At 42.5% G+C, this 19,022-nt stretch overlaps 1 protein-coding gene across 1 annotated transcript; it reads left to right on the top strand.

Moving 5' to 3' along the window:
* The first annotated feature begins 1,454 nt into the window (after window positions 1-1,454).
* LOC134194940 (uncharacterized) lies at window positions 1,455-17,056 on the top strand. The gene is made up of 11 exons (XM_062663929.1): window positions 1,455-1,553; window positions 1,647-1,709; window positions 1,777-1,803; window positions 11,731-11,781; window positions 11,845-11,919; window positions 12,739-12,768; window positions 12,834-12,908; window positions 15,858-15,908; window positions 15,973-16,041; window positions 16,207-16,282; window positions 16,362-17,056. Exons 1-11 carry the CDS (start codon window positions 1,518-1,520, stop codon window positions 16,730-16,732), a joined length of 924 nt encoding a protein of 307 aa, XP_062519913.1. The 5' UTR covers window positions 1,455-1,517; the 3' UTR covers window positions 16,733-17,056.
* The last annotated feature ends 1,966 nt before the right edge of the window (window positions 17,057-19,022 follow it).

Genomic DNA, 19,022 nt, shown 5'->3' on the forward strand with positions numbered 1-19,022 from the left:
ACCAACGGACTGCTCTTTGATCTGCATGGTCAATTGCACCCTACACTGGGAATGATCACCGACTGAACACTGTACACTAGAGTGGAGAGATCTCTAGGCTGCTCGACCGAACTAACAACTAGCATGCGTGGTGGTTAGCTACCTAGTAAAGGACGGAATGTTTTGACGTCCCGTTTCCTTGAAAACCTGTTGTTATGCAGTAGACTAGGCACTGTATGGCCTAGCAACAGGCACGGCATACGTATTTACACTGTAGAAGAATTGGATACCACTTACTAACAAATCACGATATTATGATACAAGCAGCGACCACTAGATCCGTTTATGTAACCCTGTCTGTTAGAAGGTATGACCTCTTCAAAGTTAATTGCACGGAAGAAGGCGGTCTGAAATCAGTCTCTCCCCGGCGAGGATTGACAATCTGGGGAATGACGAAGGCGGGGAGAGACCGGCTCGAGTCTACCATTTCCCCGATTGACAATCCTGCCATATGGAGAACGGCAGGGACGGGGAGAGTTCCAGGCCTGAGGGCGTGGCTAGCTCCAGGTGCGGTTGTATCAGACGGATAGCCCTGCAGGTGGTATGTCTACTGTCTGTTCCCCATAAGTGTGAACTTTGAATTTATCAATATCTCCTCTGTTTTTGGACTTTCGCGATGATCTCGGTATCGTTAGAAACCGCTAGGTCTGGCATTTCTGTTTATCAAATTATCTAAGCCCTTCCTACAAAAGAAATGGAAGGATAATACTTGTGCATATCAAAGACAAACGGTTGGTGCAATGGCTAAAGTCCGTTCACGCATTAGATGGACTGAGGAATTCAACGCGTAGCAGGACTATCGACTATCGTATGGGTTTCCGAGGTCTAATTGATATCGATGGACAGCTCTTGAAGAGCTTAATTCAATTATAATAATTATATATTTCTTGCTATGAACAAAAGACCAGCATAAGCAACTTCCGGAATTGTAATGAGTTAGCGGGTGGATACAAGCTTAATTAGATCAATCTAGAGACAACCCCCAGTGAGATAACTCTTTATCAAATTAAGGTGAGTAATAAAATACTGATGACGCAAACAAGTAGAAACTTGTGTACAAGCAAGCATTTATTGATTTCCTGCATGGGTTTCAACAGAATGGAATTCTATGTTATACCGAAAAGCTGTAGGTTTGAGCGTTGCACCTCTCTTCCTGCTCTCACAGTTGTTTTGATACAGTATTTATTGGGTTGCGTTTCCTGTGACAACACACGCCAAGAATGCAATCAGTTTAAGATAGCTTCTTGTACAAACATAACATCCGGCTTTCTTGGTATCTGTTTAGCTAAGGTCCAACCCTCAGGCACGAGTCCATCTAATTCGTGAACAGACTTTAGTATCTAATTATCTTGTAAGACCAACGGATCAGCAACTGGAACCATTACTCACTTCCGAGTTCACACTTACGGGGAATAGACAGTAGACTTCCAGTTGTCATTACCACGATAGCTTCCAGCACAACGAGTCAAGAGAAGAACATGTTGAGATTTCTTTGTCTTGCCGTTTTGCTTCTAGTATGTACACGATCTTCTCTAATTAGTAAATTACATGGCTAAAGATGTGATCCAATCGTACATGGAAAACTTAGAGCGTTGCTTTTGTTGTAGATGCTCGTGGGAGTGTGTTTCGCAGACGACCAGAGTTGTCTCGTAAATACGTTGTTCCGATCGGTACTGTAAACAGTAGAAAATCTGATAGATTCGACTGTGTCATCTCTTCTGCATACGTTATGTGTAGGTGTCTAACTTGGCAGACAAAGTGAAGGTGCGGATTTGGTAAATCTTAACGGTGTAGTACACGTGTACAGCCCCTATTTTGTTCACGGCCCCTATTTTGTTCATATTTGCCCCTATTTTGTTCACAGCCCCTACTTTGTTCACAACCCCATTTTGTTCACAGCCCCTATTTGGTTCACAGCCTCTAATTTGTATACATAATAGTTCTAGACGCCCATAGAGTTGAGGAAATGGGACATAGTAAAGACTCCCTACATCTTGAGGACGTGTCATGCAGAAATAATCGGCAGGTTTCTTCCCCTATGCATGTTGTCAAGCATCTGTGTCTGTGTTCTAATTCTAGACACCAATTGCGTGTAGGGTGAGTAAACTTCCCCAGAATTAACGATATGTATGCTTTCCCTAGCCTTGTCCCCAGACTCTCTCGCGCTAGTCTTGTCCGGTGCCCGTATGACAATTCCAGGCGCGAGAGAGTCTGGGATCATCCCGCCTACTTCCTGCCATATCTCCTTTCTAAATGCTCACTAAGTGTCACCCCAACGTCATCAACTGTCACCCCGAACGTCATCAAGTGTCCCGTAACTTCAAAATCAGATTAGCGTTAGTCTAATCCAATAAACGTATCACAGTGGATGCTATGCGGTGTTTGTGGCATATCCAGCACTTGCAGACAACTGAAGCATGTTGAAAAGGTAAGTCTATGGAGTGTTGGTGACGGGTGTCGTGTAGGCTTGTAGTCTGAGATTTACAATTGGCGGAGTGATGACTTTCTAGCTAGTTCACACGCGGCCATTAGCATTTGCGCGCAGACTAGACTCTGTAGCATAAAGCGCGCAATGACAAGGGAAGGGGTTGATCTTGACATGAAACTGTGGTCTGGAGGGTCAACTTGAAGCTTCCAGGGCTATTCTTTCGCGAAAAGATGTATTTGTTTTCATACTTGAAGACTTCTCGAAGGGTAGACGGTAGTTTCATGGCAAGATCAACCCCTTCCCTTGCCATTGCGCGCTTTTGCTACAGAGTCTAGTCTGCGCACAAACGCTAATGGCCGCGTGTGAACTACGTAGAAGGTCATCACTCCGGATCCGCCACTTGTAGATCTCAGACTACAAGCCTACACGACACCCGTCACCAACACTCCATAGTCTTACCTGTTCAACATGCTTCAGTTGTCTGCAAGTGCTTTATATGCCACAAACACCAAACAATGGTCATAGCATCCACTGTGATACGTTTATTGGATTAGACTAACGCTAATCTGATTTTGAAGTTACGGGACACTTGATGACGTTCGGGGTGACAGTTCATGACGTTGGGGTGACACTTAGTGAGCATTTAGAAAGGAGATATGGCAGGAAGTAGGCGGGATGATCCCAGACTCTCTCGCGCCTGGAATTGTCATACGGGCACCGGACAAGACTAGCGCGAGAGAGTCTGGGGACGAGGCTAGCTTTCCCCATGTTCCCATGCATGTAATTTGATCGTGATTCGTGAACATGAGATCACAGTATTCCAAAGACTGGCATTTAGTATGTGGGAAAGTCTAATCTACAATAGAAACCCATATTATAATACTGAATATAATCTATATAAAATCATTTTGCTATTACTTAAACGTACGTCCAAGATGATAGCTTATGTAAACTAAACAGCTTTGCTAATTGACAACACGTCTGTATGTCTGTTTGACAATAGACTATAGAACACGTCTGTGACATAGGGGCTCTTGGCCCTGGTTAGTTTCTTGTAGCTACGTAGACATATATCTGTTGTGATGGCAATATCTCTCAAATATAAATGAAGCAGCACTTGAAGTGCAAACCCTCGGCCGGTATGCACCTTGAAGGTAAATTAGTCGTGCTATGACAAAATCGTATGACAGAATGGTATGATGTGGGTAATAAATAAGAAGCATTATTGAAATGGTCACAGGTCGAGCTTGAGGTAAGTCACGTGACTGGCTGCTACCATGTACAACGGGTAGCTACGCAGTCCGTCAACCAACGTCCCGTAGGACCTCGCTTCTATCTTTTACAACCTTCGCTCGTCGGTTCTTTGTGCAGGTGATTGTTTGTGCAGCTTTTGAGGTCGTAACCATGGGCGGTTTTAGGCGTGGCATAGGTACCAGAGCCAAAAACAAAATTAGATGTGGGAACGTGACAAATGCAGCTAGATTAGCTAGGCGTTGTTTCTAAATGCATGTTACAAATGTAGTTGTTTCCAAATGATGGAACAAGCCAAATGTTACAAGTCGGAGAGCCTCGACGCAAGGCCGGCTGGCAATCTTCGCCTTACGTGATGAAGTAACGGGCGTGATCATTGTTCTGTTTGTTGGTGGGAAACCGAGGTTACAAATGGAGACCAAACAAGCAGCTCACCACCGATTTTCCAGCTCACAAGAATGTAAAAGTCTCGTTCTTTGTGCAGCTTCTCTAGGCGTCTTGTTGTTTGTGCGGCTTCTCTAGCTAGACGTCGCCTACTGTGCATTGTACCGTATTTACACAGCTATCCGTCTAACCGCAATTTTGGTTGTTGTAATGAGGTGACCCCAGAGCCAAAACGAAACATCAATGTGGGAAAACATGCACGTGCACATGTAGATTAGCTAGACGTCTGTTCGCTCTGACTTTAGATACCGTAAAACAGAAATGAATAGAGACGCACTAGCGTACTTACAGGTCGGCCGAGCCGCTTTGTCCGACACACAGACACTGTCATGGGGTCCGTGACCCTTCCGGCCATTTCAATTTTCAATTTTCAAAATTCAATTTTAATTTTCAAACTTTAACGTTTATTTTTCATTTTTTTGTCAAAATTTTCAATTATTTTGCTAAAAAAATTAATTCGGCAAGCAAATTTTTATTTTTCATTTTTGATTTTCATTTTTGATTTTCATTTTTCATTTTTCATTTTTCGTTGTTCTATTTCAAGTTTCTATCTTTGATTATATTTGGTTGAGTTGAATGTCAAAAGAATTAAACGCAGAAAGAACAAAAAATGAACGCAGCAAGAATGAATATTGAACGCAGCAAAACGAAAAATGAACGCAGCAAGAACGAAAAATGGAACAGCCTTGTGCGAATTACGCAGCAGGGAGTCTGGTGGAACGCGTGCCCTAGTCATAACTCAACGCAGTAGGGAGTCGTTTTTCATTCCAACGCGTGCTGCTGATTGGAAGGGGCGGAGTGAATCTTCGACGGCTTCCGCGCTAGGACGATATCTTGCAATTTCCGCTCCTACGAGAAGGGACTCTCCCTCTCCCCAAAAAATAATCAATCTCAGGTGCGATCAGCCATTGCTGATGAGCACAGTACATATGCATGGTATATGAATTTATCTATTACCACATATAATTCTAACAATTGCAACAGTCTAGCTAACTCTAAAACTCAACAAATTTAGTAACTATACTGAAACTCGTTCTAACTCTTTTAGGCTACTCTAGATTAACTACCATTTATACACGCAGTACACAGCGACAAAAAACAAAGATGCCTGGTTTTCATTTCACTTCGTCAACCTGCGGGGATTTCGCATTTAGGGCGTGACAGTTCCAACAATTCCAGCTCGTTACGTTAAGCAGAACTGCTAGAACTGTCAGAACTACCAATCGAACGCTATAGAACTTTGCTCTCATCGCCAAATTCAGTTCTAGAACTAGTATTCGAACGCACCTCTAGCTGCCATAGCCTCGTACCAGACCCTCCACAGGGAATTCGGCAGAAAACCCTGTCAAATTTTTAGGTGTTTTGTGGGGGTTTCTAGGGCGTGCCTACGTATAACCACAAGGAAACACCACACCTCTTGAACCACGCCTTCTGCCTTACATTTTGGTTGCAAGAAGCGCTCACAGGGAATCCGACAGAAAACCCTAGTGGAGTTTTTTGGGGGTTTTGGGAGGTTTCACAAGAAAACCCTTCTAAAACCCTGTACGGTTACTGACACAATTACCCTGGAGGGTTTTCAAAACCCATTCTAAAACCCCACAAAACCGCTTTCGAGGTTTTGAAGGGTTTTCGTTATCACTGGTGGTTTAAAATAGCATATTGATATAATTTTGTATGGAAATGTCCTTAATCCGATTAATTAAATGGGATAGATATAAAATTGGATCTAATCAAGTCCCGCCTTAAATTAAATTGGCAGAGTGTACCTATTTATAGCATGTGGTCTATTAATAAAATAAAATAGATATTAAATAATTATTTAAATCCCGCCTTTGACATAGCGCGCGTTTTCAAGGTAGCATGTGTCACGAGTGTATACATGTACTTGAATCGTTCATTTATTATTATGCAGCTACTAGACCACAGTACGGTACACTGCAGGCTTAACGAGGTGATTAAAAATATCTACAAAACTAATGTCCTCGTGGCGATCGAAGGCTACGCGGTTTGCTAGTCTGCTTTTTCACTTGGTTTCTGATGATTCTCTTGCCCAGGTGATGAATCTCTAGCAGCAGCTGCGGTTTCTTCCAGTTGAACCGTCATGAGCGACCTTTGGTTGAGCACTCAGGAGATTTTATCGTTTTAATAGAAAGCAGTTGTTGTAGCTGCAGTAACGCAGACAAGAAGAGACAAGAGGTACCTGTATTTGTATTATCGAATCTTCTCCAAAAGCCTCAATCTCAGCCCCATGCATATTTGTGACAGGAAGAAACTGTCGACATCTTTGAGGTGGGGTAGGCCTCTTCATCGATGTTTTCACCTACGTACAATACGAACAGGAAATGTGAAGCATCTGAAGTTGTTAGCGACAATCAAAGTACCTAGCCGCTTCTGACCACGTTCAACCAAGACCGTACAACACAGCGTAATTTCGTAGTTGAAGTCTAGATAAGACCATTGTAGGTGACCATGCAGCAGCTACTGGAGCGTTGGCGTGACAAACTATACCTTTGGATTAGGGACACGTCTTTGCTTGTCGCTAGACTGTGCTGTTGCAGGTGAAGGCATAGGATGCGTAATCCTCTTGCAGCCGCCGACGCTAGACGACCGCCAAAACAGATCGACCGTTGAACTTGAACTGCCGGTTGAGTCCATGTGCCCGCGTATTTGCTATTTGAACAGTGCGTGATGGTGATTGGTTACAGGCAAGGCTCCCGTTCAGGTACGATTTCCAAGCTTGATGCCGATTGGTTCATTTCGATCCTCCTTGATCCTACTACTGATGTTGCAATACCGGTCACATCTTGTCAGTCTCCGGGTGGGAGCCGTTTAGTCTCTAAATCATTCTAATTGCTAGTCTACTGCCCGCTAAGTATGAAAGTAAACAATAGCATCCTGTCTGGTAGGCGTGATCTTGGACCACGAGTGCACCCAGGGTGTTAAATTGGCATGACTAACAAAACATTCCAAATTTTTTTGTCCTCAGTTCTAAAACGTTAGAGAAAGAGAAAGAAATAGGGAAAGTGCAGCTCTCTCTAGGCTGTGAAACTAATGAGTTTTACTGAACAGTTTACAATTTACAAGTATGTAGTGAGGTGCCTCGGAATTCTAACACCTTGCTCGTGCCCATCGTGCGGTTTGATTTCTCTCTCACAGCGCACAAGTTAATTTGTGCGCTGTTCATGAAGTCAGGGCTGTAAGAAATTTCTTGAGAAATATTCTCAAGATTAGCATCTGTATACAACATTGACGAATTGCTAGCTTGCATTAGATTGTTCTGCTGCCAACTTTGGAACGATCTTCACCAAGTCCTAGATCAGTAATTACTGCCGCGACTGGACAACAGTTGTATATACCGGTAACTTGCAATTGGCAACCCTAAATGGTTTGCTAGGGTTATGCAAGGGATCTAGGATGTTTCAGGGTTTTGAAGGGTTACAGTGGGTAATGGACTGCACCACGAACACGTGCCGTAGTTCAGTTGAGAGAATTTCATCTGCCTGTTTCTCTGTTGTAGTTGAGTTTACAGATGGAGAGGGTCACGACGTACGCTGCAAAATGCTGACAGCGCTTCTTGCAACCGAAATGTAAGGCATCAGGCGTGGTTCAAGAGGTGTGATGTTTCAAGCCTTGTGGTCTTACGTAGGCACGCCCTAGAAAACCCCACAAAACACCTAGAAATCTGACAGGGTTTTCTGTCGGATTCCCTGTGGCTGTCAGCATTTTGCAGCGTACATCGTGACCCTCTCCATCTGTAAACTCAACTACAACAGAGAAACAGGCAGATGGAATGCTCTCAACTGAACTACGGCACGAGTTCGTAGTGCAGTCCACTACCCACTGTAACCCTTCAAAACCCTGAAACATCCCAGATTCCTTGCATAACCCTAGCAAACCATTTAGGGTTGCCAATTGCAAGTTATATACAATTGTTGTCCAGTCGCGGCAGTAATTACTGATCTAGGACTTGGTGAAGATCGTTCCAAAGATGGCAGCAGAACAATCTAATGCAAGCTAGCAATTCGTCAATGTTGTATACAGATGCTAATCTTGAGAATATTTCTCAAGAAATTTCTTACAGCCCTGACTTCATGAACAGCGCACAAATTAACTTGTGCGCTGTGAGAGAGAAATCAAACCGCACGGTGGGCACGAGCAAGGTGTTAGAATTCCGAGGCACCTCACTACATACTTGTAAATTGTAAACTGTTCAGTAAAACTCATTAGTTTCACAGCCTAGAGAGAGCTGCACTTTCCCTATTTCTTTCTCTTTCTCTAACGTTTTAGAACTGAGGACAAAAAAATTTGGAATGTTTTGTTAGTCATGCCAATTTAACACCCTGGGTGCACTCGTGGTCCAAGATCACGCCTACCAGACAGGATGCTATTGTTTACTTTCATACTTAGCGGGCAGTAGACTAGCAATTAGAATGATTTAGAGACTAAACGGCTCCCACCCGGAGACTGACAAGATGTGACCGGTATTGCAACATCAGTAGTAGGATCAAGGAGGATCGAAATGAACCAATCGGCATCAAGCTTGGAAATCGTACCTGAACGGGAGCCTTGCCTGTAACCAATCACCATCACGCACTGTTCAAATAGCAAATACGCGGGCACATGGACTCAACCGGCAGTTCAAGTTCAACGGTCGATCTGTTTTGGCGGTCGTCTAGCGTCGGCGGCTGCAAGAGGATTACGCATCCTATGCCTTCACCTGCAACAGCACAGTCTAGCGACAAGCAAAGACGTGTCCCTAATCCAAAGGTATAGTTTGTCACGCCAACGCTCCAGTAGCTGCTGCATGGTCACCTACAATGGTCTTATCTAGACTTCAACTACGAAATTACGCTGTGTTGTACGGTCTTGGTTGAACGTGGTCAGAAGCGGCTAGGTACTTTGATTGTCGCTAACAACTTCAGATGCTTCACATTTCCTGTTCGTATTGTACGTAGGTGAAAACATCGATGAAGAGGCCTACCCCACCTCAAAGATGTCGACAGTTTCTTCCTGTCACAAATATGCATGGGGCTGAGATTGAGGCTTTTGGAGAAGATTCGATAATACAAATACAGGTACCTCTTGTCTCTTCTTGTCTGCGTTACTGCAGCTACAACAACTGCTTTCTATTAAAACGATAAAATCTCCTGAGTGCTCAACCAAAGGTCGCTCATGACGGTTCAACTGGAAGAAACCGCAGCTGCTGCTAGAGATTCATCACCTGGGCAAGAGAATCATCAGAAACCAAGTGAAAAAGCAGACTAGCAAACCGCGTAGCCTTCGATCGCCACGAGGACATTAGTTTTGTAGATATTTTTAATCACCTCGTTAAGCCTGCAGTGTACCGTACTGTGGTCAAGTAGCTGCATAATAATAAATGAACGATTCAAGTACATGTATACACTCGTGACACATGCTACCTTGAAAACGCGCGCTATGTCAAAGGCGGGATTTAAATAATTATTTAATATCTATTTTATTTTATTAATAGACCACATGCTATAAATAGGTACACTCTGCCAATTTAATTTAAGGCGGGACTTGATTAGATCCAATTTTATATCTATCCCATTTAATTAATCGGATTAAGGACATTTCCATACAAAATTATATCAATATGCTATTTTAAACCACCAGTGATAACGAAAACCCTTCAAAACCTCGAAAGCGGTTTTGTGGGGTTTTAGAATGGGTTTTGAAAACCCTCCAGGGTAACTGTATCAGTAACCGTACAGGGTTTTAGAAGGGTTTTCTTGTAAACCCCCCCAAAAACCCCCAAAAAACTCCACTAGGGTTTTCAGTCGGATTCCCTGTGCTATCACGCCGTCATGCCCGGTTCCCGTATAACACGACTCCGGCGTTGTCGTGTTATACGGAGAGGGTCTGGTACGAGGCTAGGCTGCCACTGGTTTAGCCAGTCTCTCCTCGCCTTCGTCATTTCCCGAATTGTCTCCGGCGAGGATTGACCATCCGGGGAATGACGAAGGCGGGAAAGACTGGCTTGAGTCTACTGGTTTACAGTGACTTACGCAAGCCGAGGGTCAGCCCGACATTACGACAACGTAACGTCAGTGTCTTGCAAAACATCCTTTCGCCGAGACGCTAGTATACGTTCTGACCAGAGTCAAAACCATTGGACTAGAGGCGTGTTCGATTGAGCTCTTCCAGCCTCTTCTGGAAGAGCACACAACTTTTTCCAGTGCAGAGCTGAACGTCAACCGGAAATAGCCGCGGTTTCTAGCTACCAATCAATTGTCGCGCTTTCACTCACGTGATCCAGTGTCTAACATGGACAACGAAGAATCTTGATAAGAAGGCATACAGCCTAGACAAGCTACAGCGACAATTGCTTCACGTGCGCTAAGAACGGCCTTCGACGCAAGACAGCTAGGACGTTGCTGGCCCCATGGGTTGCGCTCAGACATGTTTAATAATACTGTAAATCAATAAGTTTCAGTGTCTGACTACGTTTACGATTTAAGCTGCCGTTCAAATTGCGTAAGTTACGTTACAGTAATACTGTAAACACCGGCCTAAACAGGAAGCCTCCCATCACATCGCAAACAGGAATTCAACCTCTACATAATCTCAATCTTCGGGGTTTCTCTTTGAGTTACAGTTGAGCGAGGACAGCCTTGCAAAACTGGTCGCTGTTGATCGAGGTAATAACGTATGTCACCGTATGGTTGCGTACGACTTTCCGAAGTTTAGAAGTAATATCTCGAATTTAGCACACCCCTCCCCAACTCCTCCCAAAATCTCAAATGACAGGAAGCGACGCTCCTGGCTGGAAAACTGAATAAGCGAGAGCTTCACAACGGTCGCTTTGCCAACTCTGGGCGACCTTTCATCCGCAAGTTAAGTAAAACTTTTAAGAGAACTCCAATTCTGAAATGTACTGTAGCTCAATTCAATGGAAGGATGACGACGCGCACAAAGTTCCCGGATTGTATCTATGATGACTTTAACTTAAGAGCGCAGGATCCGTGGATCCGCAGTCCGCGATCCGTGTTTTCGCGGAAAATCGACCATCTCTCGTGACATGTGCATACGTGTCAATATTCGAAGCCATACCCGCGGTCACGTCATCTAGAGATTTCACGTGGGGGCCACTCCTCGAGAGAGGACCAACGATTCACTAATGAGCACAGTTCAATGTAGGGTGGAAAGCAGATGAACGACTGCTACAACGGTTAGATCAACTCTCTCCGCCTCATCATTCAAGCACACACACACACACACACACACACACACACACACACACACACACACACACACACACACACACACACACATACACACACACACACACACACACGGACAAACAAACAAACAAACAAACAAACTCACACTCACAATAATTAGGTGTCTGAAAAGCGCCTCGATCTTTAGACCTTACTAAAATATATTTATAATTCTAGCCTCATAGGGCTCCTCACCTATTGAATGGAACCAAAATTAGAGCATTTTTACGGTATTAATTAAACAGAAAATTGCTCGGGAGTTCAAACTACGTACGCCATATTTCTGAAGGCATACAGTTTATCACGCAGTTTGTTTTGTTGCAGGAAATGGGAAATGACTTGCAGAATGAAAAAGAGGAGAGAATCAAATTGCAGGTAGACAAAATCTGCATGTTGCGTAAAGCTGTCTTCTGGGGTACTTGAATTATAACTTTATAGGAGGAGAACGTGGAACTGAGAAAAATCACAGCTCAGCTTCAAGCAGACAATGTGCTTCTCAACCAAACCTCGACTGTTAGTGTGTGTGTGTGTGTGTGTGTGTGTGTGTGTGTGTGCGCGCGCGCGCGCGTGTGTGTATGTCTGCGCGTGTGTGAAATAATGCAAAATGTAAAGTAGGATACACACATTGGAGAAATTGGATAGAATAGCTTTATGCTGCTGTGATCTAGTTATACATGTATGATACCATCAATATTGGCAACGGTACAACACATCACAAACAGTATCAGATATCTGATAGTATATCTACTTTACTGACTAACTGGCTTCTACACATTGTCAAAGCCACTGCTACCACTAGCATCACCTTCACTACACCACATATCAGTTCAGCAAACATTGTAAACCAAGCATGTTCCAATAACTATAGGTGTCTAAAAATTAGGTACCTGAAAGACGCCTCTTTCAGACCCTACAAAAATACTTCTAGCCTCAAACGGCATCTCTCACTAAGAATGGCGCTTGAATTTAAATAGTTTTTGTATGGTAATAAAAGTTTTCTTGGAGCCAATTTTTTTGAAAGCATACTGTCTAGCACGCGCATATTGTCTTGTGAATGTAACCGTAGCCTCTTAAAAGTAGTGCAGTATCGTAACTAAAGTTTCTTTGAAAAACTGATCACGAGAAGACGTGGGGAAAACGCGGATACCTGAAAACGGGAGTGTATTTGAAGTTGATCAAATTTCTATACCATTCGAAGCCCGTGACGAGGTGGTTACGGTAACACATCGTTACAGATGCGAATTCGGATTGGTTAGGCAATAGATAGAATGATTAGCAATAGTATGTTTGTCATATGTCATTGGCTTAGATATTCATTTTGTTTTGTTGCAGAATGAAAGAGAGGAGAGAATCAAATTGAAGGTTGACAAATCTGTTACATAAAAGACTGTCTTTTGAGGTTACTTGAAATATATATAACTTTATAGCAAGAGAACGTGGAATTGAGAGAAATCACAGCTCAGCTTCAAGCAGACAACAAACTTCTCAACCAAACCTCGACTGTTAGTAATTGGTATATCTATATACAGTACAATTATATATGTGTGCACGTGTGTGTGTGTGTGTGTGTGTGTGTGTGTGTGTGTGTGTGTGTGTGTGTGTGTGTGTGTGTGTGTGTGTGTGTGTGTGCGCGCGCGTGTATGGTGCTGTGGCTCTATTGGTTGTAGAGTCGATCATTCTATGGAGTGAGTACATCTGCGACCATGCTGGGTTGCAAGTTCAAGTCGCAGTGATGGCGAGCTATGGCATATTTTCCTTAGGCAAGAAACTTAGACAAATTTGCTTCTCTCGACTCAGAAGTATAATGAGTACCTGGTCTTTGTCTGGAGCCCTAGGCAGCCATTGGCTATTACGTAAAATCAGCCACTGAGGTCCAGGTCAGACTTTGGGTGCTCACACCACAGTTGGCTTCACAAGCTGGTGCTTCTGGCACGGCTATAGCAGATTGCTAGCGCAGGGCCAGAGTTTCTCCTGAGTAACACACAAGAGCCCAGCTGTTAGCTGGGGGCATGACCAAGAAATTGGCAGCTCTTGATGTTTTGGGTTTAGGGTGTTATAAGCTTCTTTGATGTAGTTAAAAAACATGCACGACTTGAAATAAAATGTGAGGGGTGACAGCAATGGAAAGTCAATTATTTCATGTCATTGCATATGAAACTCATCTCGAAAATTCATAAATGAATCAAGAAAAATGGCTTTCAAGACAATTTTGCTCTCTGAATGCGCTTCAGTTATAACCGCGCCAAAAATAGATAGCTAGAGCTGGAAGTTTGTACAAGTGACACACGAGACATTGAGTAAGTTTGTAATACCATTGCAGTTCATTCATCAATAATTGCACCGGTACACAGCACAAACAGTATCAGATATCTGATAGTATCTTCTGTACTGACTAACAGGCTTCTACACATTGTCAAAGCCACTGCCACCACTATACCATCACCTTCACTACGCTACATATCAGTTCAGCAAACTGTCATTGTGAACCAATGAGCTAGGTTCCAATTACTAGGCGCCTAAAATCTATTACGTACTTGAAAGACGCTTAATTCTTTCAGACCCTACAAAAATAATTTATATTCTACCCTCAAAGAGCGCCCTAACCTAGAATGAAGCCTGAATTAGAGCTTTACTAAAAACTGCTCAGAGTCCCAAACTATATACATACGCCATATTTCTGATACAGTCTACCACGTGCATTGTCCAGTAAATGGAACCGTATGTACAACATTACTAGCCTCTTGAAGCAGTGCAGTAGCTTATCTAAAGTCTCTTCTAGAAACTGATCATGCATGAAAAGACAATGGACATGTGAACGGATAGGAAGTGACCAAATCTTATGGCGTGTAATCAGTGTTATAATTACGCCGGTAGTATCTTTTGCTTACTGAGGTCGGTCGTAGAGTCAATGAGGTCGGTCGTAGAGTCAATGAGGTCGGTCCTACATTTAAGGAGGTCGATCGTACTTAAATGTCTTCATGTCTGCAGTTGGATTCAAACTAATAACTTTTTAAAACATTATTAACTATTTAACTTTCTCAAAGATTGTCACGATGAGTAGACGTCTACATGTGCAGCATTACTACGTACTATATACATGCATGCACACTTGCAACATGGTTGTGAGAATCAGAGATAGATAGCTATTTATGCATGTTGTCTGTCTGGTATTAGAAAGAGATAAGATCAATTGCCTTCAGATTCCAAATATGGTTTAGGCAAACCATATAGTTTATGATGCATTAAGAAGTAATATATTAACATACCAAGAAAGGATATTCAAAAGCACTATATTATTATTTATTATAAATATTATATATATATATATATATATATATATATATATATATATATAAACAGGTAAAATAGCAGGCATCAGCTAACCTAACATTTATCGTTGAATCAACTGAAAGCAACAATTAAATAAATGTAGTAGTTTGCACACCCAATTGATGGTCAGAAAATGATTTATATATCTGAATAGCTATGACATTATTTAGAGCTAAAACTACATAATATCAAGCCAGTGATAGTAGTAGATGTATAGGGATGAGCATGAAATGTATTGTAATAGTGCGTGTAAGTTTGCAAGTAGAATATAAGACTAAGCACTTTGTAAGACAATATACATGCTCTCATAAGGTCATACATTACAGTAGAAAGACTTAGAAAGTTGGATAAATATACTTACTCTTTGAAACATATATGGCAGTTGCCTAATTCCCAACGTTCTAAGGTAGATAATTGATCTATCCTCTTCTAACACCAGACAGACAACATGGATATATGGCTATATCTCTCTGATTCTCACAACCATGTTGCAAGTGTGCATATTTAGTAGTAATACTGCACATGTAAACGTCTACTCATAGTGACAACTTTTGAGAAAGTTAAATAGTTAATATTGCTTAAAAAGATATTTGGATCCAACTCCAGATATGATGACATACAGGTACGACCGACCTCGTTGAATGTATTACCAACGATGAATGTAAGACCGACCTCATTGAATGTACGACCGGCCTCATTGACTTTACGACCGACCTCATTGATTTTACGACCGACCTCATTGAGTCTACAACCGAACTCATTGAGTCTACGACCGACCTCATAAAGCAAAGGTACTGGCGAAATTTTGACAGATTACACGCCATAGGCTTGCTTGCATGCTTGGCATGCGATGTTGAATGTGCGTGACCATATGCGTTAATTAAGTCACGTTATCGTCCAAAGCTGTGAAGTTGGTTGTAATAATATTTATTGTACACTGGAAATGTGTATGTAGAGACCCACAGTGTGTATGTATTGCATGTGTATAGAAGAGGTTATGCGTAGGAAACCCGTTAAATTTCATTAATGCAATGGGTTTCACTCACCGTTTGCGTAACAAAACACATCTACCCATACGTGTAGCGCCAATTAAATTAGACGTTCATTTTGTTTTGTTGTAGAAAATAGATAGTGACTTGCAGAATGAAAGACAGGAGAGAATCAAATTGCAGGTCAACAAGTCTGATGCCTAAACGACTGTCTTGTGAGGTTACACTTTGCCATTTAACTTTATAGGAGGAGAACGTGGAATTGAGAAAAATTACAGCTCAGCTTCACATCATGCTTCTTAACCAAAGCTTGACTGTGAGTAGTTGGTAATTAATAGCAAGCGTGTGTGTGTGTGTGTGTGTGTGTGTGTGTGTGTGTGTGTGTGTGTGTGTGTGTGTGTGTGTGAGTGTGTGTGTGTGTGTGTGTGTGTGTGTGTGTGTGTGTGTGTGTGTGTGTGTGTGTGTGTGTGTGTGTGTTTAGGTTAACGCATGCTGCATTGAGGAAAAACCTGCTGCTCATCTCTATGGGAGTGGTGCTACCGTTGCTCTTTCAGTCGGTGAGTTCCAGTTCTTTACAAATAGTTGAAGCATGCATGTCCATGCAATGAGTTACAATAAAATTTTGTATAAATGCAGGTACTCGTGTTACCTACTGGTCAACTAGTACATCACCTCCAGGTTTTCTTCGAGGAGGAACTGTCTACAATAATGGATACATTACAGTTCCACGTGACGGATTGTATTATGTATATCTTCAACTTTGGTATGAAAGAGACGCCGGTCAAAATTACTGTTCCTTTTGGATCAAGTTGAACGACACCAACAATATTGGCAGCGTTTATCACTATCAGCAAAACACTGATGGTCACGACGAAAGTCAATACACAGGACTAACGGTTATGCTGACAGCTAACGACCGGATCTCTGTGACTGTGAGAGATTCTACCTGCAATTGTGACTTTTACACAACGGACACGGCATTTTTCGGAGCTTTCTACATTGGTTAACTCTTAAAACATTCGGTGAAAGCAGTACAGTCGCTGTCTCTCAATGTGTGCGCATTTTTCTCTCTTTGAATTACTGATTACTGTTACGTCCAATGTCTCTGTTTGCATGTTTATGGTAGAATTAACTTCACACATAATAATTATTGCGGTACCGGCACCAACATCTGTACGTTAGTCATTATCCTACAATATAGTATAAACTGTAGTAGACTCAAAACGTATGCATACTGGATTGTATGGTAACACCTACTGTATATCTAGATTGGATAAAAAAATGCCTAGACTAGTAGGAAACTAAACTGAATACTGCTATCTTGACTCTATTACCACAGATCTGGTACCGTTCACCAATTCACGTATATATGCATACATATTGTAGTGTCTGGTAGTATAGACAGTAGTGATTAGATAGGGAGTACGGGATATTAGAGTTATCAGGGGGTTATACGAGAGATAGACACTGTACAACGTGTTGTGTAGCGCTGTGAGGAATAGTCAACAACTTGGCGACGAGGATGGGATGACTATTTGCTTGCAACACGATCAGCACACAGTATACTATGCCGCACACTTAGCTGTGTAAACACTACCCCTTCACGCTAGTTACCACCGGCTGTAGATGCGATTAGCCCGTGGCTTAGCAGCTTTCATGCTGGAGTGGGCCTACAGTATGCTATAGCATCGACGGACCTGTTCCGACGCTCCTGCATCCGTTGTGACCGTGCAAGAGGGCAACGGTCTGGATACGCGAGGCGACTTACAGTAGGCACTGTACCAGACGGTACCGTATATTTTTGATCGCCGACAAAAACAACATCAAACGATACCACAAACGGTCTGTACACCGCTCTACATAGTTGCTCGTATGTTATGCCTCCACTCTACCCCTCAGGCCCTTCCACGTCCCAACGATCACCACTGCGGTACCGCCCCTTTGCGGTCAGCGCTACATGTCCCTACAGACATGATTAGTGTCCGTTACAAGTGTAGTTTGTCGCCGTAGTAGATTACAGAAAACGACTGTAGCGTGGGATCTTCGCTAATTAGCGCCCAGTACAGTGTACGTAGGCAGCAGTCCAGTGCATTGCAGTAGAGGTGTATAAAAAATAAAAAACATTTTGAGAAAATGATGGATATGTAGGGATGGGTATGTACTTAACACGTTTTCTTCCAGTCTCACAAACGTTCGTGTGTTGCTACAGTTTATTAAGCAGTTGTAATAGAACATGCAAAATTATTGTACTGAAGGGACACAGAGGTGCATGAAACAGGTGGTGAAGCTAGGGCTGGACATAGAAATTGCTGTTACTAGATTGGTACTGTACGTATCTTTCGTTGTCAGCAAACGTTTCTGCATACCAAAATATTTTTGAAAAGTGAAATGCATGGTCTATCAGGAATTGTTAGCTCCCAAGGAAAACATGTCAATAAACAAGAAAATTAAAAATTTGTTAAAGTCCAGGCCCATAGGAAGCATTTCAAAAGTGATCTGGCCTAACGCGCGCTAAGAGGATGTGGTTTAATTAATTAAAGATTGCGTGCCAATTGCCAATAGAGCAGTCTTCCAGCATACTGGTATTATTACCCGACGCCCAGATATCCAGGCTAATTACCAAATGTATTACACAACGGATTTTTAAATAACTACTCTCATTTACCAACAATTACTGTAATAGGTGCCTAGGCAGTGACCTCAGGGCAGCATTAACAGCGTAATAGCAATTAAGTCAAGTTGCTCTCGTTTACATAAAGTCTTTCAGTTTAACCATAAATATATTAGTTATTTAATCACCTATATTTTCAACAGGAAGCTTCAGGCGATCGTTGACTGTCAGAAGTACAGTTTTTGAAAGATGGTTCGCTCAGCCATAAACAGACCGACAGGACCGGTTCCTACAGCCCTGAAATAGGCCTTTCTGGTAAGCTCACTCTATCAGCCGGATTGGCTCATAAGGCTCCATGTTCAATCCTAAAAAAGAACACTGCCCATCTCAGGCATCTACAAACAGAAGACTTCTTCAGTTCTGGTTACAAAACAATCCTACAAATAGAATAAAGATAAGACTCTGATGGAGAACACGTGGACTCCACGATCCTCGTCTGACTTGCCCTACTAGAACTGTTGAACAGATTGCCACTGCTTGTAAGCGATACTAAATGTTGGTATCAACAAATCAGTCGCGTCTACCATCACTACTATTATGACTCAGCCTTCTCGTACCTCTGGCAGTAACGATGACTGTCACATGCACAAACGTTTATATCACCTGACACGATCTGTACTATTTCA

This window comes from Corticium candelabrum, chromosome 19 (genome assembly GCF_963422355.1).
Source record: "Corticium candelabrum chromosome 19, ooCorCand1.1, whole genome shotgun sequence".
In the NCBI taxonomy this organism is placed as follows: domain Eukaryota; kingdom Metazoa; phylum Porifera; class Homoscleromorpha; order Homosclerophorida; family Plakinidae; genus Corticium; species Corticium candelabrum.

Bases quoted from the DNA above. Each gene is read 5' to 3' on its own strand.
- LOC134194940 (XM_062663929.1), top strand. From the start codon at position 1,518: ATGTTGAGATTTCTTTGTCTTGCCGTTTTGCTTCTA. The intron at 1,554-1,646 runs GTATGTACACGA...CTTTTGTTGTAG, and splicing joins GTCTTGCCGTTTTGCTTCTA to ATGCTCGTGGGAGTGTGTTT. The intron at 16,042-16,206 runs GTGAGTAGTTGG...GTGTGTGTTTAG, and splicing joins TTCTTAACCAAAGCTTGACT to GTTAACGCATGCTGCATTGA.